Here is a 24704-nt window from a genome sequence, read left to right as displayed (position 1 = left end):
CAGAGTAAGTCTTCTAAAATTCAGAGCATTGTCTGAAGGAGAGGAAGCAGAAACTCTTGGACTGGACAATGCAGAATTCTAGAGTTGCCCTGATACCTTAATTTGTACCCTTGAGGATAGTTTGTACCTTTAGTCTCCTTGTGATATAAGAAAGTAGATTTTGCCCTCTAAGCAACCTGAGATGGTCTGACGCATCACTACGTGCAGGTCCCCAGAGGAGCCCTAGGAATAGAGGCCTGGAGGTGGAAGCAGTTGGGGGAAAAGATGAGTCAGAACTCAGAGAGCACTTGGGCTTGACTTGCACATTTAAAGAAAATGGGGAGACTGTTTCAATACCCACCTCCCACAGCAGACTGTAACCGTGCTCTGTTTTATCCAGAAAAGGTCCATGATGAGATCGCCAAAGTCGTGGGTGCCTCGAATGGCACACCGAACTCAAATGCCTTACGAAGACGCTGTCATTCACGAAGTACAGAGATTTGCTGATATCCTGCCCGCAAACTTACCCTGTGCAACCACCACAAATATTATATTTAAAGATTACTATATTCCAAAGGTAAGGGTTTAAGAAGAGGGGTGAGGGGAAAGGGAAAGAATATCAAAATGCTGCTCAAAATCACAGAGGCACTGAGATGAACTGGTGCGAGCTAGGTAGGGCGTTTTGTTAGAAAGAGCCTTGGAGTTGTAGGGCATCTAACTGACCCCGTGCTACTGCTGTTAGGTCCTTTCGTTGCCCTGAGCCCCAGTCTTCTCTTTCGTGGAATGGAAATAATCTAGCACAACTATGAGGAGAAGGTCCACGTAGGATGCCCAGGCATATAAATGAATGAATGGATGAATGGATGAATATTATTTAACCAAACACTTAAAAGCAGTTGATTGCTTTTTGTCACTTGAAAACTATACCAATTCCTGTGATAAAACAGCTAACCACAATGATAGTATGGCAAAACTTTCTTCAAGAGGAAACTGTGATTCACCAAGCTGAAGCAGGGAACACGGCCCTCGATTTCAAGGCAAGCTTTTGCTTTTATTATCTTAGTGTAGTTTTAGTTTTCAGAATACTCCTTCCCATATCAAAATTAAAACTACTTTTGTTGACAGCCCTACATTGTTTCAGAGTATGTGGCAAGCTATGGAAGTGGGGTAGCTTAGTTTTGAGGATTTGTTTTGATGGGCTTGTTAAATTTAGTTTGCCCACCGTCACTGTCCCTGGAGGTAAAAGATCAAACCTTCACGGAGCCCCCAAACCCACCAGGAAGGCTCAGAGTCACCAAAATGAGGACTATTTAACTCCCATCATATGAATTTAGCAACTGGAATTTATCAAAAGTTAAATAACATGCTGTTATCACATAGCAGATACATGACTAAGAATTTATTCCCAGTTCTGAATCCGAAGCTTGTGTTTTTTAGTAGGTACCGAATGAAAATTTGGTTGAGTACATGACTACTCCACACTCAATCCTAAGCCCCACCTCCCCCTTCTCCACTTCCTATTCCTTCTAGAACACACTGCTTCACAAAAATTGCCAACCAAGGTCACCATACATCTTAAAGAGCCACTTTTTTTTAGGAAGAAGTTTCATCTCTGTTACTAATAACACTTTTATCTCTAGGGCACTGAGGTCATCCCTGACCTCTGTGCTTTGGGATCAAACACAGTAGGAAAAACCAGACACATTTAACCCTGAGCATTTCATTTCCTTAACTCTACCGGGAAGCTTATCAAGAAGGAAGCTTTCATGCCCTTTTCAGCAGGTAAGGCATCTTACTTGAGAAAGGTGATTTGAAAAATCTGGAGAGATTTGTCTTTGTCTTAGGCCAGTGCTAAGGTTTTATATCTTTCCATGTGGCACTAAACTTCAGAAATATGGAAGAGTCCTCCCCCGGCTTTCAATTGGCTGTAGGACATTAAGCATTGGAAGTACATTTTCTTAGGGAATCCTTGAAGATTCCTTGTGGGTGAGGCTAGGGCGGAGCCTCAGGAATTTGAAGAGAAAGTCAAGCAGGGCAACGATGGGCAAACCCACTTCATTCCAACCAGAGAAGCTTTGTTTTAATTGTGTAAATACCAGTGTTTCTCCTAGAATTTCTTGAAGAAAGCAAAGTGGGGAAAAGAAAAGAGCTTTACATTAAATTTGAAATCCATGAACTAAATGAGTTTACTCTATAATTGTCTGGATTTCTAAGAACCTGAAATGAGTTCTCCATTTCCAGAAAAGAGTCTTAGCAAAACTTCACCATAAGCAGTTTGTCATCTTTGCACTTGTACAAACAATGGCTTAGCATCACTCCAGATTCCGATTCAGTGATGGGTAAACAGCAGTCACCCAAAAAATAGACTTTCTTTACCTACTGATAACTAAGGGATGCAGAGAGATACAAAGCACAATCCATTCTCCTAGTTTATACACACATACACATGCAGGCACAGGATAATATACAAGAAAATGTTGCACGTATTCATGACTCCTGCTTTAAAATGAAAAACATAATATCACATCTGGAACAAGAGGTAAAGTAAATGAAAAGTAACATACATGTATTCGCAGTGTTTCGAGCTCAATTTCTCTCAACACTTCCTTGCATTATAGTTTGGGGGGAAAAAAAAGCCACAGAAACATAAACAATGATCTCTGGAGGATACGCCAGCTACATCTAACTCCAAACCTTCATTTTACAAGTGAAGAGATACAGACTGATTTCCAGATCCCTTTATCAGCTCTTGGACTTACTACTGTTCATCTTTAAAGAAATTATGTTCTCTATGACACCCTGTGAACAATAATTACTTTGACTTTAGTTCTTGAGCTCTGACTGACACTGTGTTCAGGCCCTCTGTGGTTTCTCACGCACCTGGACCTGGAGCTTCTTTGGACTACAAGGCAGCAGCAGATAGATTTTTGCAGGGTGGCCCCATCCTTAAAGTATTTTGCCCAGCTTACCTCAGGAATTCTAAACATCTCTAGATATATATATATATTTTTTTCTACTTTAGGAAATCTAGGAGTAGTAATACTATTTTTTTATCATACACAAACAGAAATATTACTAAAATATAATCCCTAGTGTCACAATAAGAAAAACTATTATAAAATCAATTTTATGCCTGAACTGTGAGAGCTAAATCTCCCCAAACCCTCATGTTTCTCTAGTTGTGTTTGAAGGCACTCTTTTCCCCAGTTCTATCCTTATCACTTATTACTTACTGCATTAAGGTAGAGATTTTACTTTCTCTTATATAGGGATTAACAGAAACAGCTTTGATTCGAAATCAGGAAATCTGAGTTTGAATTCCAACCCTTTCAGTCTCCTGTTTGTATGACTTTATGACTACATGTTGGCAGTGGCATACTTAGTGAATGTGACACCAGTAGCAGATAATTTTTAACACCAATATGAGAAAATAGTATTCAATAATAATCATAAACTAAAACAATAACTTTGATCCTTCTGTGAGTCTGATATAGTAATTATGTACGTAAACTACTGTCAAGTAACTAATAAACTTTAATAAAACTGAACTGTCTGCAAAAGAAACAGAACTACTAAATTATACAATTCATGGGTTATTTTATTTTCTTGATTCATTCTTTAGTTTTAAAATGATGAATAATAAATTTCATGTTAATTATCCAAATCCAATCAAACTATTCATGTGTGAACTAAATTTGCACTTATTGAACAAAAAATATTACATTTCGCTGTTTCCCTATTTAAAATTTTATACATGTCACATATAATGTCAGAATTGAACTAACTCTAGTTCTTTTTCTAAATCACTACAACCACTGGGTTACAGTTTATATTGAATCTACTCTTTTTTTTTTAAAAGGGTTTTTTTTTAAATTAATTAATTACTTTGGTTGTGCTGGGTCTTAGTTGCAGCAGGTGGGCTCCTTAGTTGTGGCATGCAAACTCTTAGTTGCGCCATGCGTGTAGGATCTAGTTCCCTGACCAGGGATTGAACCGAGGCCCCCTGCACTGGGAGCATGGCACCTTAACCACTGTGCCACCAAGGAAGTCCCTGAATCTACTCTTAAAATGCAGGAATATATAGGGGTCGGAGACACAAAGTGCATTCCAAGTGAGTAAGAAAGATTCTGAACTCTTAGGAATTTACTCTCTAAATGAATGCATGTAACTGATTCTGTGTGTGTGTGTGTGTGTGTGTGAGAGAGAGAGAGAGAGACAGAGACAGAGACAGAGACAGAGACAGAGAGATTGACTTGGGGGGCAACACTGAGAGTTCTTTAAATTATCTTCCACATAGAAAAAAAACTAATAAAGGAAAATGAAAATGTGCTCATTGGAGGCTTACCTCTGTATTATTAAAGTTCAAACAGTAATCACAGGAATTTTTTAGAATTTAGATCAACAATAGATTTTTTTCAGAGACAAGTATTTTATTACTAAGTCCGTGGTGATGATAAAAAGTAGACAGGCTTTTAGTCCAGCATTATCATTTTTTTTAATCTCTGAAGATGTACTGCTTATTTTTCACTCTTGGGGCAAACCCTGCCCATTGCCTAAATATAACCCTGCCACTGAATATAGGTCAGAGAACCTCCTTTCTTCTACTCCCGTATTTTGATTTAATATTATTTCACTTGTAAGTTTGCACATTTTCCCATCCAGTTATGTTGGGATGGAAAGACTGTAAACCCTGAACCTATAACCTCAGAAATCTGGGTCAATATTGAGGCTGGCTTGGGAAGTCCATAGGCTTGCACAGGGTTTCTCTCTGAAACATGGACATCAGTGGTCAGAGAATGCTTACACAAGGTGACTGTGCTCACAAGCCCACCCCTTCAAGCTCTTTTGATTTGGTAAAAATTACCTGGTGCCCCGTATACCTCCTTGTCCCTCTCCCAAGTAAGTTGAATTCCGGTTATTCAATTGTACCGGCTTTTCCATGGACCTAGCCAGGCTTTCAAAATAAGCTCAAAGTCACAAGAGTTTTTAGAAGTAAGACATGTGCCTAAGGATGATCCAACAGGCACACAAATCAGCTTTAACACTCATGGTTCCAAGCCTGGAGCAGGTTGTCCAACAAACCAGCCTTAAGATTAGGCCTGTGCACTAACCAACCTCAGTGATCACTGGGTAATACCTAGGTGAACCCTGACTTTTCTCTCAGTAAGGTAGTCCTAGTCCATTACATAGCATTTTGGGTGCCAACAGTCAGGGCTGAACTATGCCAAAGCATATTTCACCCCATGAAGAAACTACTTGCAGTGCTGCATTCTGGATGTTTTTAAGAAATAATTACAACATGATTTTCTCCAAAAAAGAATTCTGTGGCTGGACCTTCCAGAATTCTGTGACTGGGTCTTCTGGTTTCTAACAGAAAAACAGTCTTAGTAAAAACCACTGGTTTGGGTTTGATATGGTTTCTTGTGTTGTATGCCTTTTGCTCTTAAAAACAAACAAACAAACAAAACTAAAGCTGGTTAGGATAAAAATTAAAATAGACAATAACAATAATAGTAACAATAATAATACTTCTGAGTATTTATTGTATACCAGGCACTATTCTAAGTAGTTTAAACTTACTCCTAGAAAAAAATCCTGAGGCTGATACTATTTACCAGGTGGTAGAACTTGAATCTACAACCTCTGGAGCAACTAGCCTGGGAAGGCAAACCACAGCCTCTGCTGCAATCAGCCCAGAAAGACCAGGACTTACTTGGTCAATGACTGCCAGCTTCCCTATTTCTTTTCTTTTTTTTTTTTTTTTTGCACCCTTCCAACTCAGAACCTACCAGAGAGCCCTAAACCATTATATAAGAAGCCCCTCTTGATAGCCCATCTCTAGCTTTCCCATGCTAGTAGCTTCCAATCAGAGCATACATGAAACCCCTCCTTTCTTCACTGTTGTCAAACAAAAATTGTACTAGACCGAGTTAAAGAGGCAAGGAAGACTTTATTCAAGTCTATTGCAATAGGGGAGAGAGACTGAACTCAACTCCTTTGAAACAAAAGGTGGAACAGCTTTTAAGCACTGGGGTGAGCTAGTGGAGAAGTACTAGAGGACCTTAGTGGGGAGGTTGGTCAAAGCCATTAAGCCATCCGTGTTTGCTAACTAAGGCTTATGAAGTTGGGCTCTGACCCCCGCCCCTTGCAGAGACTGGGAGTCAGGGGCCCCCATCTTTCTAGATTACATTTCAAAGGGATGGCTTCCAGATCCTTGAGAAAGAAGGTCCTGTTCCTGGGTTGTAAAACTGGCAAGACGTTGGGAGATTTATATCTCAAAGGGGCAGAGAAAGAAATTTACAATTGCAAGTTTTCTCAAGTAATGCTCTAAAGAGCTCAGGAGCTATAGTCAGGAAGAAACCTAAGGTTAAGTTGAACTGAGAATAAAGTTAAGATCATCTTGGTCACTGTAAAACTTTCCCATTGCCCCGCCTGCCTTTGCTCCCTGGCCCAGTGCAAGTGATGCTGGCTGACGCCCTTTCTATAACCAAGCTCTGAATAAACAGCCTCTGTTTGTCCTACTTTTGTGAAGCCTGCAGCCTCCTAAAAGTAGTCATTCTATCTTACACTTAGAAATCTGAGCTTGAATTTAAGTTTATTCCTTGCTTTAAAGCTAACCAAGTCTTATGTTTTGTTAACTATTAGCTACATGGTGCCTAATAAATGATTATAATTCCTTATTCTTTCCAAAGTAAATTGGACTGTTTCTTATCTTCATCTACAGAAGAAAAGTTACAAAGATTTGCCCTCCCTCATGAAACAGCAAAGTACTGACCAGAGTTATAAGGAGGCCAGGGTGTCAAGAGTCACAGCCTGCTTTCTTATCTGAATCAGTTGATTCAAATTCAGGCTCTACCTCTCTCCCCACCCCCTGGCAATTCATTACAAGTGGCTGGCGAGTCTTGACTCAGCCTGCAAGTGTTGTAATGGGGCTTTCTTTATGACTTCCTGCCCTCTTCCCTTAAGGGGATTTTTAAGTAAGTATTGTTTCACATTCTTAGACAATAAAAGAACCACGTTTCTGAAATAGTTTGAACTCCAATAACCAATCAATCTTTCATTAGGAAAACTTTAGAATAATAAGGCTGTTTAAAAAAAACACTGAGAAGCTTTTTAGAGATCTCTTTGCCAATTCACAAATCAACATGTTTCTCTCTTTTGTGATCTCTAAATGTTTTCATAATTCTACAAAGTGTTATTACCATGGCATTGTTTTCCATATAGAAAAAGAAAAACTTTTAAGTTTTTGTAAGTGACAAAGTAGGATACAGAACTAAATATAGCATATATGTCAATGCTTCTCAAACTTTAATGTGAATCACCCAGGGCTCTGGTCAAAATGTGAATTCCGATTCAACAGATGTAGAGTGGGGCTTGGAATTCTGCATTTCTTAAAAAACCATTCTTGGAGATGCCGAAGCTTCTGGTTCACAGACCCCACCTTGAATAGCATCAGTATATGTTAGTTTACATAAAGACAATACTCAGATTTTATATACAGGTTTATGATCAGAAAAGTGTATGTATATACACATTAAAAAATCAAATAAATAAAACCAGACTGGAAACATACCAATTACTAAAAGAGATTTGGGGTCATGGGTGAGTTTTTGTTTTCTTTTATTCCATTTTTCTTTTTCCTCACAAAATAACATGTCCTCAAATTTTTTTGCAATGAATATAACTTTTTCTGTTAACCGAAAGCCTTTTCTCTTTCTCCTTTTTTCTTTCTTTCTTTTTTGTTTTTAAGCAGAAAGGCACATCAAGTGCTGGTGATGACCAACAAGAATAAGATCAGCAAGTCAAATGTAATGACTCTCAAAGGTGATGGAGGCTGTGGACAAAGGTTAAGAGAGGCTGACACTTGCTTGATCCATGGCAGTTATGTGACTATAATATGTGTCTTATGGTCACTTGAGTGGTCAGCTGGCTTCCAAAGTCCTTGCTGTGACTTATCCACATAAGACAATTGTAGACGATCACACTTTTGGTGAGATGGAGGTAAGACCACAGAGCCAACACCCAGTCATTCTCAGAGACTTCTTGGTATTGAGGATGCCCAGGCCTCCCTTCAGATTCACTCCCAGGACACTGTTTGGTTTCTTTTTTTTTTTATTCATTCATTCATTCAGGCTGCCTTGGGTCTTTGTTTCTGTGCGTGGGCTTTCTCTAGTTGCGGTGAGCGGGGGTACTCTTCAGTGCAATGCACAGGCTTCTCATTGTGGTGGCTTCTCTTGTTGAGGAGCACGGGCTCAAGGCTCACGGGCTTCAGTAGTTGTGGCACACGGGCTCAGTAGTTGTGGCTCGCGGGCTCTACAGCACAGGCTCAGTAGCTGTGGCGCATGGGCTTAGTTGCTCTGCAGCATGTGGGATCTTCCCGGACCAGGGCTCGAACCTGTGTCCCCTGAATTGGCAGGCAGATTCTTAACCACTGCACCACCAGGGAAGCCCCCAGGACACCGTTAATTGGGAAAAGATCCCTCAGCTTCCTCCCACAGCAGGGTTCTGCTTGGATTGGGAAAATCTGTGAAGCAAATTCAGTAGACTTCAACTTACTACTTTTTGCATCGGGGAGACATCTGTTTATAGAAGACGTATAAGCACATTATAGGCAGTTAGCAGTGGGGTTAAGTGCTTTAAAAATAATTTTTACTTAAAGGAAAGAGAATTAACCCAAACGTATTTGGATTAAAGGAGTCCAGCTGCCTTGAATACTTTTTTGACAGAAAGGAGATGAAATGAAAATTAATTGTGCCTAGTCTGCTTTTCTGAGATGACAAGGGCATCAGATTTAAAATCCCAGAGGGCAAACAAACTAACCTGACAGGTCCTAAAGAAAGTACTCCAAGCTCCTACCTGCCAAGGGGAACTAAGCAGTTTGAGAAACCTCTTCAAAGACTGTCAAACATGGTGTACCTTAGGCCTCTTAAACTTAGGATGAATCTTATCAAAAGATGTGGGGGTGTGTGTGTCATTACTACGGAATCTAAGGAATTTAAATTTACTGATCCATTAAATTTGGGAAAAGCTAGAAATAAGACTTTTGTTTCAAGAATGCAGAAAAAAGTCCATAAAAACCACTGGTTTGGGTTCTATAAGATTTCTTGTGTTGTATGCCTTCTGCTGCTTTTTATTAAATAAAGCCCTAAAGCCTGGTTAGGATGAAAGTGAACTAAACAATAACAATAATACTAATACTAATAATTGCTCACTTTGAACATTTATTATATGCCAAGCACTGATCTAAATATCTTTCACCTAACTTAATCCTAGGAAAAACCCTATAAGATTGATACTATTTATTATCCCTATTTAACAAATAAGGACCCAGAGGCACAGAGAGGTGAAACACTTGCCCAGTGTCACGCAGTTAATAAGAGGTGGAGTGGTTGTGAACCCAAGTAGCTCAAGTCCTGAGCTGGCTCCATAGGGAAGGCAACAGAATGCCGCTACTGTTTTTGGTCAATCTTCAAGAGGCTTTTTTTGTCTCTATTCAAAGCTCTATCACATGGGGCATATGTTGACTCACAACAACCGAACTTATTGAGTCAGGTCTGAAATTTGTCTGCCAAGAAGTTTAACCTCACACTGGAGCCAGGTAGGGTTGTTAGATGAAAAGATCATTCATTTCATGGAGTCTGTATTACCTTTTCTACCTACCAAGCAGTTTTGAGCACAGATGAGCTCAGGTGCTGAATTCCTCTCTCAAGTGAGGATCACACTGGCCTGAGAACTGCTAGTGGTAAATCTCAAGCCCACAGGCCTGGCCAGACTCAGGGACATCAAGGTGATCTTAGTAGTTCTCATAACTGACTGAGTCAGAAAACCTAGGCTGCCCTCACTCATCTTTTGACTCCTTAGAAGTCCTAAAGTCATCCCCAAACTTTTAGGAGGGAGGTGATCATATTCTTACCTACTTAGTAAGCATATGCAGTAACTAGCTTCGTGACCTACATAAGCCACATGGCTTCTAGGCCTAGGTTGGCTCAACTGTAAAATAGGGACATATCTTACCTATCTTGTCTGCCAAGAGGCAAGAGGTGGATCAGATGATATTTGAGGGCCTGTCAAGCTCTAAACTGAAAATAAGGGGCAAAGGAGGAAGAGTAAGGGAGGGGGCCCTGTTCAATAGTTTACTCCTCAAAAGCCAGAGTCCCATTTGTTTTGTTAATTCCTGCAGTAACCAGATAACTCCTTCAGTTCATCAGTTCATCTCTAGAGGGGGTGCTTTGCTCCTAACACACCTCCAAAACAGGCCCCACTACTAGAGTTAATAAAGATGGTGTTTAATAAAAAATAAACAGAATAAAAATGAGTTGTTTCAACAGCATCAGAAGAAATTTTTTCAACAGTATCAGGAGAGATTTTTTTTCAATCCAGTCTCGACTACAAATCTTATTAGTAAGAAACTTCGAATAAGAATAAGATATACAGTCATTTTATGGCAAACTATATATTTCTATCTACCTTTGGAGCAGACGATTCATCTGCAGTGTTTCAAACATTAATATAACTAAAAATTTCATATTAATAGCATTTTTACTGAACTAAATTAGATACTTGGGGTAAAGCCCTTTGAAATAGCATTTCACCTTCAAAATTCAGTCTTCTGTTTCCTCCCCTTTTCTTCCTAACACTTAAAGGTACTAAAAAAATTTTTTAAAAAAAGAAAGAAAGAAAGAAAAAGACGTGCACACAGAAGACAGTAACAAAAAAAGATTTTGTTTACTGGCTGTTTTGTTTTACATTTTATCTTCCCACTTTTTACTTTCTTTTTCAGTTTCAAAACAAGCCTCTCTCCCCATATATTCCCACCCCCACCCTTTTGCAGAGAGCAGACTTCAAACTTCACTTCTGCTTTCAGGTCTTACACAGAAGGAGAGGGCGGGGAGGCAGAAAAGTGACCAACTGAGAGTTATCTCAAAATAAAAATTAACAACAGATTTTCTTATTTCAAAATTCCCACGTTCTGCCAGTTTGAAAATACCTTTCCTCCCCTCTTCTAAGGTCCCCAGACCGTCAGAGTATTTAAGCCACAGTATAACGGAGGTATCGTGTTGCTTACAGTTCTTCAGTCTGCACTGCGTGCCCTGTGCCTCCCTGAAGCCTCTTAAAAGGTTCTTGCTGTCGGTTAATTTCAGCCTGGAGTTTCCGGAAGAGCATTTTCTTTTCTTAAGGATGAGCGCTCCTTCACCAACTCCTGAACGTTCCTCGGGCTCCTTCCTCTTCCCCACTGAATCTCCTCGGGGAGTCAGGTCCCGAGGGACCGTGAAACTCTCGCTCCGCGTCGTGGACACGGGGGTCTCTCTCTCCCTCTGTGCCGAGGGCTCGGAGTTCTCCAGGGGTCCCGGCGCCCCGCAACCGGTCTCACTCCGTGTTGGCGGCGAAAGTGACCGCGGTCATGGAGCGCTCCTCGGTCAGCGTGGTCATGCAGCCCTTCGCCCACGCGACCTGCAGGACTTCTTGTGTCACCTCATAATCCACGACCCGCACAAGGAGGGGTTTGGGTGGGTCCCCCGTAGCTCGGGAGGGAGCGTCTACACGGCTGCCAGAAATTCGCTTTTTCCGTGGAAGGAGAGGCGAAGGGCAGTCGGGTTCCCGGTCCTGTCCTCCCGCTCTGAAAAGGTCCTCCTCATCGGCCACTTCTTCCCGTACGGAGTCCCCCTGAGTCCCCAACCACCTCTCCGGGTGCAGAAGAAAGAGCACTTTCTCTCGGACCCAGGAGTCACACTCCACATTCTCTCCGGCCTCGCGGTGCTCGTGGGCGCCGCTCCGGCTGCTGCTCGCCCCCGCCGCCGAGGGGTTCGGCGCGCCCAGGGCCAGGGGAGCCCCGCGCCACGCCTCGCGCACAAACGGCCGGGCGCGCTGCACGCTGTGCGGCGAGGTCACGAGATTCGGAGCCCCGCGGGGACCCGGGGCCCCCATCCCTGGAGGAGGGCCATTCATCCAATGGATCTTCCGCCGGTTCTTGCAGCGAACGCCAGCGGAGCTCTAGAAAGCGCAGGACTGCCGGCCGGCCGCGGGCGTGGCCTCCGCGCGGCCCCCTTCCCGGGCCTGTCCCCGCCCCCTCCAGTCCACACCTCCCTCCCTCTCTCGCGGCTTTCGGGCTTTTTAAAGGCGGAAAGCCTCACTTTCCCCGCAACCCCACGATCGGCCCTCCTCTTCTCACCTGCGATCCTAGACCTGCGGCCGTGGTCTCATTTCTGAGTCTCTCCCCTCTCTCTTCTCAGTTCTATCCTAGTTTCCAGCCCACTACCGTTTGTCTCTAAACAACAGGAGACACCCTTGCACTGCACACACACCCGGACTGCCCCACGAAATGCTCAACACAGTGTATGTCTTTTTTCCAAGGACTCTCCTTGGAGTGAAGGAACAAGGAAGTTATATGTATAAAAAAAAAAGTCTGATTTAATCAAGTTCTTCTGACAAAAGTTTCCGTGTCCACTCCGAATCCACCCTCACCATCCTACCAAGATTATCCAATGTAGATCAAAAGCATCTGATTGGGAAAGTTAAGCCCTTTGAGAAAACGCCTTTGTATTTGTTGTTCTTCGTTGGAATGCGGCAATCAGTAAGACAATGGTCACACCGGTCTTCATTTTGGTTTTGATCATAGGGGCATTAGTGCCTTTGATCAAACGAAAATAAACAAAACCAAATTGCTATAAGAACTTAAGGATTTAAAATTTTGTGTTCGTTTTTAAAATTTCCCCTTTGACTACTCCCCTACCTCCCTCACCCCCTCACCCCCCCCACACCCCCCCCCCACACACCTCTTTAACCCCAGAAGTTAAAAAAATATACATATATGGATCTCTGGGTAGGCTTTCAGAATCTCTCCTTGCCACGCCCTCTGACACACTTAACTTTGCCTAAGGGTAATGCAGAAGGCCAGCTAACAGAAAAAAGGGCGCTTAGTTTGTGATTTCCAGTTTGTCCTCGATTACAGGTCCTTGCTTTATTATAAAGTGTTCACTTTTCCTGCCTGCTTTAGAAAAAAATGACTGCAATGGTGGAAATTTCTGCCCATACTTTGAAGGACCAAGTAGTATGGTGAAAGATATTTTGGAAAGAGAGGACCTTCTGATGTCTGCCCAGTCATTTAAAAAAAAAAAAGTGTACAAGGGGTGAGAAAACCTGGGTCATACCTGGCTGACTGGATGCCTGACCTTGGGCCAGTTCCTGCTAAATTACAATTAACTGAATTTTTCGAGTGTATTAGGCAAGAACTGCTCTAAGCATTGGATATATTTAAACTCATTATTTTCTTTAAAATAATTTTCTTTGTTTCTTTTTGGCTGCGTTGGGTCTTCATTGCTGCGCGCAAGCTTTCTTTAGCTGTGGTGAGTGGGGACTACTCTTTGTTGCGGTGCGTGGGCTTCTCATTGCGGTGGCTTCTCTTGCTGCGGAGCACGTGCTCTAGGCGCGTGGGCTTCGGTAGTTGTGGCTCTCGGGCTCTAGAGCGCAGGCTCAGTAGTTGTGGTGCAAGGGCTTAGTTGCTCCGGGGCATGTGGGATCTTCCCCGACCAGGGCTCGAACCTGTGTCCCCTGCATTGGCAGGCGGATTCTTAACCACCGTGCCACCAGGGAAGCCCAAACTCATTTATTCTTCACAGCAAACTAACGAAGTAGCTCTACAGTCTCCTTGAGAACTCTGAAGAACAGGGAGGTTAAGGTTAAATACCAATAAACAGTGGAGCCAGGAGTCTCACAAGTTTAAATGTTTGGTCCTGTTTTAAATGACCTTCCTATTTTTAAACCTATGACTTCATGTTCTTTTCTGTTCATTTACTTAACCAGGAATCACTGAGTGTGTGCTAAATGTCAGCTACTGTTCTAGGTGATGAGGAAAGAAGCTGAATTGCTTGTCCTGTTGGAATTTTCATTCTTTACATCAGTTACATACATCAAATCCTGTTCAAACGTAGGAGATAATAAGTCAACTTTAACGCACATGAAAATCAGTTGATGCCCTACCCTACTCTTACAGGATTCTGCTCTTATAGGTTTCGGGGAGGGCTTAGAATGTGGATTTTTAGCAAGACCCTCAGCAATTCTGATGCTAGTGGTTCACGGACAACATTATAAGAAACATTACCAAAGAGAATACTCTAGACCACAGATAAACTCTAGGCCTTGTTTTGCTGCTTTCATGTGGCAATAAGAACACTGTGTTTGCCTTCCTTGCAGGAATATTGGGAGAATTCCAATGAAGGTGCCTGTATTCTGAGGGAAGTGTAATGTAAACCACAAGATTTATTGCTTTCAAACTTTCATGCCAATGGGGACTGGGTGAGGGATTAATGTGGGCATGGGGAATGGGGAAAACCTATTTGCTGAGGAGTGAGCCTGATTCATCCACCATAAAGCACCTGAATTTCTAGATGTCAAGAAGTTGTGTATTAATGCATAAAAGAATGTTAAGACGAAATGCCAAATAAATTAAACTTCAAAGAGATAAAGTCTAAAAAGAACATAAAACAAAGAAATAGGCAGCTTGCCTTAGGATAGTGGTGTCTGCTATGCTTTAATCTCACAGTGCATAAAAGCCTGATAAAGGGTGCTGATAAAGTGAACCCATTTACTTCCCCTCTGAATTGCCTACTACCAACTCTAATTTAAGGAAAAGAGGCTTTGTCATAAGGATATTAGGAGATTTGTTAGGAGATATTGACAGATTTGTTGGGAAAGTGGGAATACCAGACTTTAAAACAGGTAGAAATCAAAGCTGTTGCCAAGGGAATAAGGAGTTGGTACAACAGGAACAGATTTCTCCGCTGGATGGAATGCACTCCAACTCTCTCACTTGTCCCTGTGGCACTTACTCAGGAGTTAAATTCCACTCAGAAGTATCCACCTGGCTCAGTTTATGCAACCTGCTTACCCCTTCACAATACAGGACAGTAAAAGAAAAGGTACAAAGAAGACTTTGGGGGATCCCCTTGGCTTCTGTAATGGAAAAGCAAACAGCTGGACTTCCCCCACCTAATAAAACTGTATGATAGGGAAAGGTAACATTCCAAAAAAGAAGTCAGGGTGTTGTTAAGGATTTTTTTTTAATTGCACTGTCTATTACACTAACTATTATAAACAGAGTGTGGATATGGGAGTGACAGGGTATTCTGGATAAGGCAACATGAGCAATGGTGCAATGGTGAATATGGAGGCACATGTAGAGAATAGTTTTGTCCTTGACATTTCTCTTCTCTCACGTCTAAAACACTCTCCATGATTTTATCCATCCCGTGGCTTCAACTGCAACCTGTACTCTGATGATTCTCCAATTTATATCTCTATTATATACCATGATGCTTATTTCCAGACTTGTGGTAGATTGTATTATTGTCTCAAATTATTTATTTCCTCATCCTGAAAGAAGATCATACTTCCTGGCTGTGTACCACATGACTTGCTATGCTCCTTATTCCCATACACTTCTCTACCCAACTGATGTTGACTTTGGCTATGTGACTTGCTTCAGCTTAAACAGGTGTGACGTTGGATGCATTTGAGCAAAAAGGAGAAGAGTCATTGCAAGGTTGGCCCTGGGCAGGCCCCAATCAGAGCTGCCATCTTTGCTGTGATCTGGGAATGAAGACAGTACATGGGACAGAGCTGACTGGAATCCAACAAAGTTACAGCAGCTGATACATATTCTAAGCAAGAAACAAACTTTTGTTATAGTAAAACAATGAAATTTGAGGGTTGCTTCCTACTACAGTCTAACCTAGTGGAAAATGTTTCTGTTCAATTTTCTATTGGACACCTTTTTTTTGCGGTACGTGGGCCTCTCACTGCTGTGGCCTCTCCTGTTGCGGAGCACAGGCTCTGGACGCGCAGGCTCAGCGGCCATGGCTCACGGGCCCAACCGCTCCATGGCATGTGGGATCTTCCCGGACCAGGGCACGAACCTGCGCCCCCTGCATCCGCAGGCGGACTCTCAACCACTGCGCCACCAGGGAAGCCCTGGACACCTCTTTTGAATGTCACTTGAGAATTAAAGTGTTGCCTGCCATATCAGTAAACAAAGGATGTTGCAGCCATCAAGCCATTACGTTACAGCTGCCCAGACTGTGGGCCCTGAGGGAACTCAGGATGGAGGCAAAGGGGCTGCCCACTCCAAGCCCATCTAGCCGTCAGCCCAGCCCCGACGGTGCATCTAAGGAAACTCAGGATGAGAAAGCATAGGATAACTGCCCCACATAGCTAGTTGGCCCCAGATAGCTGGGGTGCATAGCACAGGGACGATTTCAGGGGGCCCAGACTCCTGCATCTTCCCAAACATAGAGAAGCGCTAAACTTAACTTGAGATACCCGATTTTCTTTTATTAACAATAATCTTTTGATATTTCAACTACCTGGTTTTGTTGCAAAAACCCCTATACATCCTGGCTTCCCCCCTCCCACCCCCGCCCTTTTCGGAGCAGTTCTCTCAGTGTTACTTGAGATGCTGCCTCCCAGGCTTGAAGTCCTAAGAATGTCTGCCGAATAAAACGTAACGCTCAACTTTTATGTTGTGCTTTGTTTTTTCAGTCAACACACTCTAAACCTAAAATATCTAAAACTGAACTCATTATTTATTCTCTTAAATCAGTCCCCTCTTTCAAGTGTTCCTTATCCCAAGGATTAGCTTGACTAGCAATTCTATTGTCTTCCCTTTCCCTCAGCGGCTAGACCCACCCCACATATCTAATATCTAACCTAGTGTTGATGTGTGTATGTGTGTATTTCCTCTCTGCCCCTACCCCTGCAATCCCCACAGCTACAAAAATGAACTCAGACCCTTAGGCATGACATAAAATACCTTCATAATCCTACCCCAGCCTATCACTGTTTATAGTTTAATGAATAAATGAAAAAAGAAACAAACAAGCCACCTAAATGAACACCAAGTGCAAGTTTGAGACTAGGGTGAGGTTATTGTGTATAAATAAAATCCAGCCTGATTATGGATAGACCTTGAAAACTACGAGCCTTTTAGAAGAGATTCTAATCATATTTCCTTTGACAACTAAGGTTCTCGGGACCTGAAGAACTCAGACTGTGCAAAGAAAATCTACACTGGACTGAGTCAGGTGACTTTGATGGGCCGTGTTATCTTGGGCAAGTCTCCCAATGCCTCCAAATCTATGTTCTCAACTGCAAGGTATAAATAATACCTGTCCTGGGCTTCCCTGATGGCGCAGTGGTTGAACGTCTGCCTGCCGATGCAGGGGACACGGGTTCGTGCCCCGGTCCGGGAGGATCCCACATGCCGCGGAGTGGCTGGGCCCGTGAGTCATGGCCGCTGAGCCTGCGCGTCCGGAGCCTGTGGTCCACAATGGGAGAGGCGCCAACAGGGAGAGGCCCGCATACCGCAAAAAAAAAAAAAAAAATACCTGTCCTGTGTGCTTCCCAGGGTTTTTGTGGAGGTCAAATGAAACAATTCTTCTGGTAACACTTTGAAACTATGAAACTTGCAAAATATTTTAAATTTACTTTTTTAAAGTTCATTACTGTTTTTTAGAACTGGGAACCCAAACCACAGTTTTTAATGAAATCCTTAGGGAAAGATGCAGAAGTCAAGGGCTGGAGCTAGACAATAAGTACCAGACCCATAATCTTAGAATAGAAGAGCTAATGTTACTAGTTATAAATTAGAGAAAAAAGAGGAAGACAGGGAATGTGGCAGTTCTGGGGATATCAAGCAGCTTAGCCCAGTGGTCTGAGATAAAATGGAAACTGAGGCAAATTTTTTAAAAAGGAGTCTTTGTTTTAAATTTTGTATTACCAAAGGGTGTGTTCCTGGGAGAAGAAAAAAGAGGCTTAGTTTACCTAACACGTGGCCCTGAGACTAACGTGCTATATATGTATGATATTTTTTGAATGAAACATTTAAGCACATTGCCTTTTCACTCCACAGAGAGTTGGCGACCCTTAAAAGATGTCGGCCAGGTACTTTGAAAGGACAAAGAATGCTAGGTGTGCCAGTTAGCTGCAAGAGATGATGCATGGGGCCTCCCTGGTGGCGCAGTGGTTGAGAGTCCGCCTGCCGATGCAGGGGATACGGGTTCGTGCCCCGGTCTGGGAGGATCCCATATGCCGCGGAGCGGCTGGGCCCGTGAGCCATGGCCGCTGGGCCTGCGCGTCCGGAGCCTGTGCTCCGCAACGGGGGAGGCCACGGCAGTGAGAGGCCCGCATACCGCAAAAAACAAAAAACAAAACAAAACAAAACAAAAAAAAAAAAAAAAAAAAGAGATGATGCATGTAGCACTCTGACTAGTAGCTGCATAAAGGGGATTTTTAAACTATAATTCATTGTCAGCTGTCTGCATTATCCAACATTTTAAAGTATATTCATCATCCTCCTCTCCTGTCAGAGATTAGGATTTAGGACCAGGCTCTCGCATTGAGTATGAGTAAACAACTTATTAAACAGGAAATTTTGTCATTAGTAATTGAGTTGGCATTTTATGATGATAATAAAGAACGAATGTTCTTTACCCTACATTCATCTTCAGCATAAACAAAATTTGACTTGTTCAACAGCTGCCCATAGTACTATTCCAGAGATAATTCAATCTTTGACTCAATATGGGTGAATTAATACTTTGAAATACTTCATATAAAATAATCACTCAGGTTAGTAAAATAAAGGTCATGATCTTAATATACCCAATCTTGATTAGTTTATAATAAAACATTTTTAATGGGGCAAGGCAATTTTTCTTCCCATTACGTTATTAACCAATGTGCATGTGATCAGGTATGGGGTATAACAGCTGTAGAAATCCTCAGTGATATTTTACATCTAGAGAGATTTCATTCCCCAAATATCTAGCTGTTATAATTTGCTACGTTTTATCAACAAGCAAAGAGTGGCTGGAAAATACTGAGTCTCTCATTTAGCAAGTCTGCAAATGAGTTGACCTGGAATGTCTAGGAACTCAAAGAAACTGTTAGTAATAATCCCTTGCTATCTCTTATTCATACTTCATAATTCATCCCTCCAGGGCAAGGCTTGGACAGAATGTTATAGAAGGTTAAACTGATCATTAGTAACCCCACTGCTTATCTCTACTCCCCCTTCTTTCTCAACTCTTTTACGGAGGACAATCTTATGTTATTTTCAAAGCCATAAATTCATTATGAAAGGCATGGAATTTAGCCCTCCTTCAGCTTAATACTCCTGATAGGTACCCTTTCCTCCTTTCCTCTAACCATGCTTTGTGTCTCTTTTACCTCTTCTCTGCACTTTCTCCTCTTTTTTTTTTTCTGGTCTTTTATGCAGTTGCTTCCTTACTTTCTATTGTAATATAGTGCAGAATTTGAGAACGTGAGCGGTGGAGCCAAACTCCCTGGATTTAATATCTACCTTTGCCATATATTAGCTGAACGACTTTAGGCGGCCTACTTAACCTTTTTCTTACCTTAGTTTACCCATCTGAAAACTGGGGGTAAGAATAGTACCAATCCCATAGGGTTGTTGTTGGGAGCAAATAATTTAATATATGTAAAGCCTCTAGAACAGTGCCTGCCACATAGTAGATGCCATTTCCTCTAGAATGAATGAAGGCAGGGATTTTTAAAACTTTTGTTCACTGCAATGTAACTATTACTGTTGTATCTCCAGTACCTAGACCAGTGCCTGATACCACTGTTGAATTAATTAATTTTCTATTTCTACGGTGTTTATCTTTCAGTGTTTTTCTTTGGAGCTCTGCTTCTTCTTTCTTTCCTCCTTTAAGAGCTCTCTGTTCCTACTTCTGCATTCTTTGCCTCTCAGGTTTCCATCATCTATTGCTCACCTAAATTGTCTCCTATGTCTCTGGGTCTAAGGTTTTTGAGTAGAGTCAAACATCACAAATTCAACATTTATCAGTAATTATTAGTCATGGAGTTTCCAATGAAAAGAGAAAGAAGAACTCTTGAGTCAAGGAAAACTGAGAATAAAATAATACTTTAAATACAATATTTTACATTAAATTTGTGGTGACCTGTGTTTGTCATTTATACGTAGGTTAAGCTGCCTGTAAAAATCTGCCACTTTCTACCATTAGTTTTATTTTGATTCAAACGTAAAAGTAGTTAAAAGAGTGTAATAAACAGCTGTTGTTCACCTGGATTCACTGATATTTTATCATATTTGATCTCTCTCTTTACACACACACACACTATATAGACATTCCTTTACTAGGAATTATTTGAAATTAAGTTACAGATATCATACTTTACTGTTAAATATTTCAGCATGCATCTTAACAAAATAAATGCCAGCACATTACCAATATCGTACTTAAGAAAATTAACACTAATTCGATAGTATCATTTAATGTATCATAATAAATTTTTCCCAATGGTCTACAAAATGTGTTTTAGAGTTTGTTCCTCTGATCCAGAATTCAATAAAGGTTCATGAGCCGCAGGTGATTAAGTTTCTTAGTCTCCTAAAATCTAGAATGAAGCACTCACATCTTTTCTTCCCACCCCTGATATTAACTTTTTTGAAGAGTTCAGGCCAATTATCTGATAGAATGTTCCATCCACAATTTGGATTATTCTGACTCTTCCCTTATGATTAGATTCAGGTTACGCAGTTTTGCCCAGAAATCTACGTGGTGATATATTGCACTTCTCACTGCATTGTATCAGAAGGCACACTATGTTGGGTTCTTCCACTGTGGCTCATGCTAAGTTTGACCACTTGGTAAAGATGATGACCACCGGTCATCTCCATTATACAGGTCCATTTTACCCTTTACAATTTGTAAGTAGTTATAATATTAAATAAATTTTATTTAATATTATTTAATAATAATCCTTGCTTGAGTTAATTCTTAAATTGGAGATTGCAAAATGTCAACTTTCTAATTTGTCATTCCTTCTACATTCCTTAGTAGGTATTCTTCTGTAAAGAAGAGCTTTTGTTTGCCAGACCGCCTTGTTTTCATATCATTGTGGATTCAAGGATTTTTTTTTTAATTCATGTGTTATAATCCACTACATTATTGTTATTTTCGATGCTGTTATATATGGTATCAAATTTGCCAAGTAGGAAGTTCGTTGTACCAGTTCTGTTTTCTTTCGACATGAACAATTTTTTTTTTTTTTTGAATTGAACCCGGGTCCTTGGCAGTGAAAGCATGGAGTCCTAAGCACTGGACTCCCAGGGAATTCCCAACATGACCACATTTAGTCTTGAGCATTTCCTTACTTTCTTGCCCAAGGTGTTCTTTCCTTTTCTTCTTTCCTTTTCCTGTTCTTCAGCCTTTTCTCCAAGAGTTCTATTTTCCCTGAAAGGTATTTATGAAGATCTGACTATCAGGGATGATCGTTGAGTGTTGTTACTTGTAGCCCTTTTCAGTCAACAGAGCCAAAGAATAGATGTTATCTTTAATCCCAGGTTCCTACACTGTTCAAAAGTCAAAACAATATAAAAGGGATATATATTCAAGGAAGTCTTATTCCCATCCATAACTCCACTACTTATAGGTCACTTAAAAAATAGTTTCTCATTTAATCTTCCTGTGTTTCTGTTTGCAAAAGTAAGAAAAGTTAGCAGAGATCTATTTGATATACACTAATTTTCTCATTCTTTCTTTCTTGTACGTGTAGCTTTTTTTTCCACTTAAAAACGTATCATGGAAATTACCTCAAATTACATCACAGAGAACTTCCTTGTTGCTATAAGTGCTTCATTGTGTAGATGTGTCGTAATTCATTTACCTGGACTTTGAAGGATGGAAATTTAGGTTGTTTCTAAAAGTTTGATATTACAAATAATATTGGAGTGAATAACCCAGTGCAAACATTGGTTTTATATTTGTGGAGGAATCCTCAGGGTAAATTTCTGGAAGTTGAATTGCTTGTGTAAATGCATATGTATTTTATTAGACGGTACTGAATCCCCCTCACTGGAGTTGTAACTTTCCTACTCCCACTACCAGTATATGAGTATGCCTATTTTCTACAGCTTCAAACTTGGGTTCTCAATATTTTTTAAAAGTATTGCATGACAGTTTAATCACACTTTTTTTTGAGTGAAGTTAAGCATCTTTTCATATGTTTAAGGGTCATTTTATTTGTTTTTCTGTGAACTAACAATATCTCTTGCCCATTTTTCTATTGGATTTGAGTATATATTTTTTTCTCCTCTCAGTGTTAAGGGCTCTTTATATTTTATGGAAAATAGTTTTCTATTTGTGATATAAATTGCAAATACTTTCTCGTAGTGTATAATTTATATTTTGACACCAGATCTTTTGCCACTGAGAAATCACACACATGCACACATACATATGTATTTTATTTATCAAACTTAATATTTTTATTACTTCTGGATTTGGAAAGCCTTTCCTTATACCCACATTATAAAGGAACTAACCAATGTTTTCTTCTAGTATTTGTATGACTTCTTTTCTTTTTAAAGGCTTTATTTATTTATATCTTGGATCAATTTGGAGTTTATTCTTGTATAGGTATGAAATATGAGTTTAATTTAATTTTACCTTTTTTCAGATTGCTATCCATTTGTCTCACTGCCACTTATTTAAAATTCCATCTTTACCCCAGTGACTTGAGATGCCACTTTTATCTTATTTTAAACTTTCCTGTGTACTTGTTATTTCTGGACCTTTTCTTCCCCCTGACTTTGTTCTGCACAATCATGTACCATTACTACACTTTATATAAGTTTTATAGTATGTTTTAATGTTTGCAGGGTTAATCTCCCCTTTTAACCTATTTTCTTTTCCTGAAATTTGTATTGTTATTTTTGCATATTTATTTTCCATGTTCTTAGTCTCAGGAATCTGATGAAAGGAAATAGTCAAAAATGCAGCAGAGGGACTTCCCTCGTGGTCCAGTGGTTAGGACTCAGCACTTTCAGTGCTGGGGCCTGGGTTCAATACCTGGTCCGGGAACTAAGATACCATAGCTGCACAGCGCAGCCAAAAAAAAAAAAAAAAAAGCAAAAATTCTAATGGGACAACTAGAAGCATATCAAGTGCTCTCTTTGGGAAATAATCTAGAACTAAAATCTGACATCTCGTGTTCACTGCAGTAACTGCATGGTACTAACTAAAGTCTGACAGTCTTACTGGATTATAAGCAATGTCTTTTAACAGTGTTTAAAAGCTAGAGTATAGGGGGCTTCCCTGGTGGCACAGTGGTTGAGAGTCCGCCTGCCGATATAGGGGACACGGGTTCGCACCCCGGTCCGAGAAGATCCCACATGCCGCGGAAAAGCTGGGCCCGTCAGCCATGGCCACTGAACCTGCGCGTCCAGAGCCTGTGCTCCGCAACGGGAGAGGCCACAACAGTGAGAGGCCCGCATACCACAAAAAAAAAAAGAAAAACCTAGAGTATATTTTGCCTTGGAAACACATAGATCTGTTAGAGGAAGAGAAAGCCGCACATCAATTAGGAAGAAGAATACCCGGATGTTAGCTATTTTTGTTTGTAACTTTTAAAATCACAAGAGCCAGAATAAGGGGGAGTGAACAAAAGTTCACTCAAGAAAATAAAGTTCACTCAAGAAGTGAACAGGGACTTCCCTGGTGGTCCAGTGGTAAACAATCCGCCTTACAATGCAGGGGACTTGGGTTTGATCCCTGGTCAGGGAACTAAGATCCCACATGCCACGGGGCAACTAAGCCCTGTGCCCCTCAACGAGAGCCCACGTGCCTGCAAACTACAGAGCCCAAGCACCACAACTAGAGAGAGAAAACCCACACTCCTCAACGAAGATCCCTTGTGCCTCAACGAAGACCCCTTGTGCCTCAACGAAGACCTGATGCAGCCAAATAAATAAATAAAAATAAAAAATAAATAATTAAAAAAAGAAGTGAACAAAATTGGAACAGGGCTGGAACACACATGCCACCAGCACTGCTGAGGTTGGAAGGGGTAAAGAAAAGGGGAGAGGCTGGGAATGGCTTCTTTCTCTCTTTCACCTCATTGCTCAGGTACAGAAAGATCAGAAAAAGCAAAGGGCTGCCGGCAACTGTGTTTTATAGCTGGAGCCAAGATTTCTATCAGAGATTGAGAAACATGGGTGAATAGAAACTTGGGGAAAGAGAATTAGGCTGTTAATGTTACCTATACTGACACAACAATCCCTCCATCTGCATTTTTTTTTTTTTTTACTATTTTTATTTTCCCCAACTAAAATAATTTTAATGCTAACATCCCAGGTTAGAAGGGAGAAATCATCTTTGTAGTAGGTGCTGTGCTATTCCATCGGCTGTGTTTTATTTTCAGTTTTGTTTTTTCCCTGTTCCTAGTGTTTACAGGGATTAGGGAAAATGGATACAAAACTTTAGGTATTATCACAGACAGCTTAAAGAAATTTAACTTATAGTTCTTTCACGTTTTTTTCTAAAAATTCAAATCACCAAACAAAAATTCGTGATGAAAAATGCAAAATGAGTAGAAACAAAACTTGTGTTATTAAATGAGATTCTATTCTAGAGGATGTCTAAATGTCCTCCGAAACTGCCCTGCCTTGTCCTGCTCCCAAAGTTTGAGCAGACTGAAATCTCCATTCTTCCTCTGTATTTCCTCTCAGTGAGTCTTAGGCAGAGTGAACATTCATGCTCACTAAATACACAGACAATTGCAAAACCCAGTCCGCATCCACCCAGAGCAGACAAGTACATGTACCTGGAGAGTTGAGCATGTTGCCTGTACTGAGTCCTCAGAGAGTTCCTAGCTGCCTGAGAGGCCAATTAGCATAATAATTCAAA

General features: G+C 41.0%; 1 protein-coding gene across 1 annotated transcript; it reads right to left on the bottom strand.

Moving 5' to 3' along the window:
- Positions 1-11259: 11259 nt before the first annotated feature.
- LOC309813147 (uncharacterized protein C6orf141) lies at positions 11260-11904 on the bottom strand (the record flags this gene model as incomplete). Its single annotated transcript, XM_082637733.1, has 1 exon — positions 11260-11904. One exon carries the CDS (start codon positions 11902-11904, stop codon positions 11347-11349), a length of 558 nt encoding a protein of 185 aa, XP_082493859.1. The 3' UTR covers positions 11260-11346.
- Positions 11905-24704: the final 12800 nt, after the last annotated feature.

The sequence above is a fragment of the Mesoplodon mirus genome (genome assembly GCF_964341445.2).
Source record: "Mesoplodon mirus genome assembly, chromosome: 12".
In the NCBI taxonomy this organism is placed as follows: domain Eukaryota; kingdom Metazoa; phylum Chordata; class Mammalia; order Artiodactyla; family Ziphiidae; genus Mesoplodon; species Mesoplodon mirus.
Note: the sequence above shows the minus strand (reverse complement) of the source record. Positions and strands in the feature narration are given on the sequence as shown.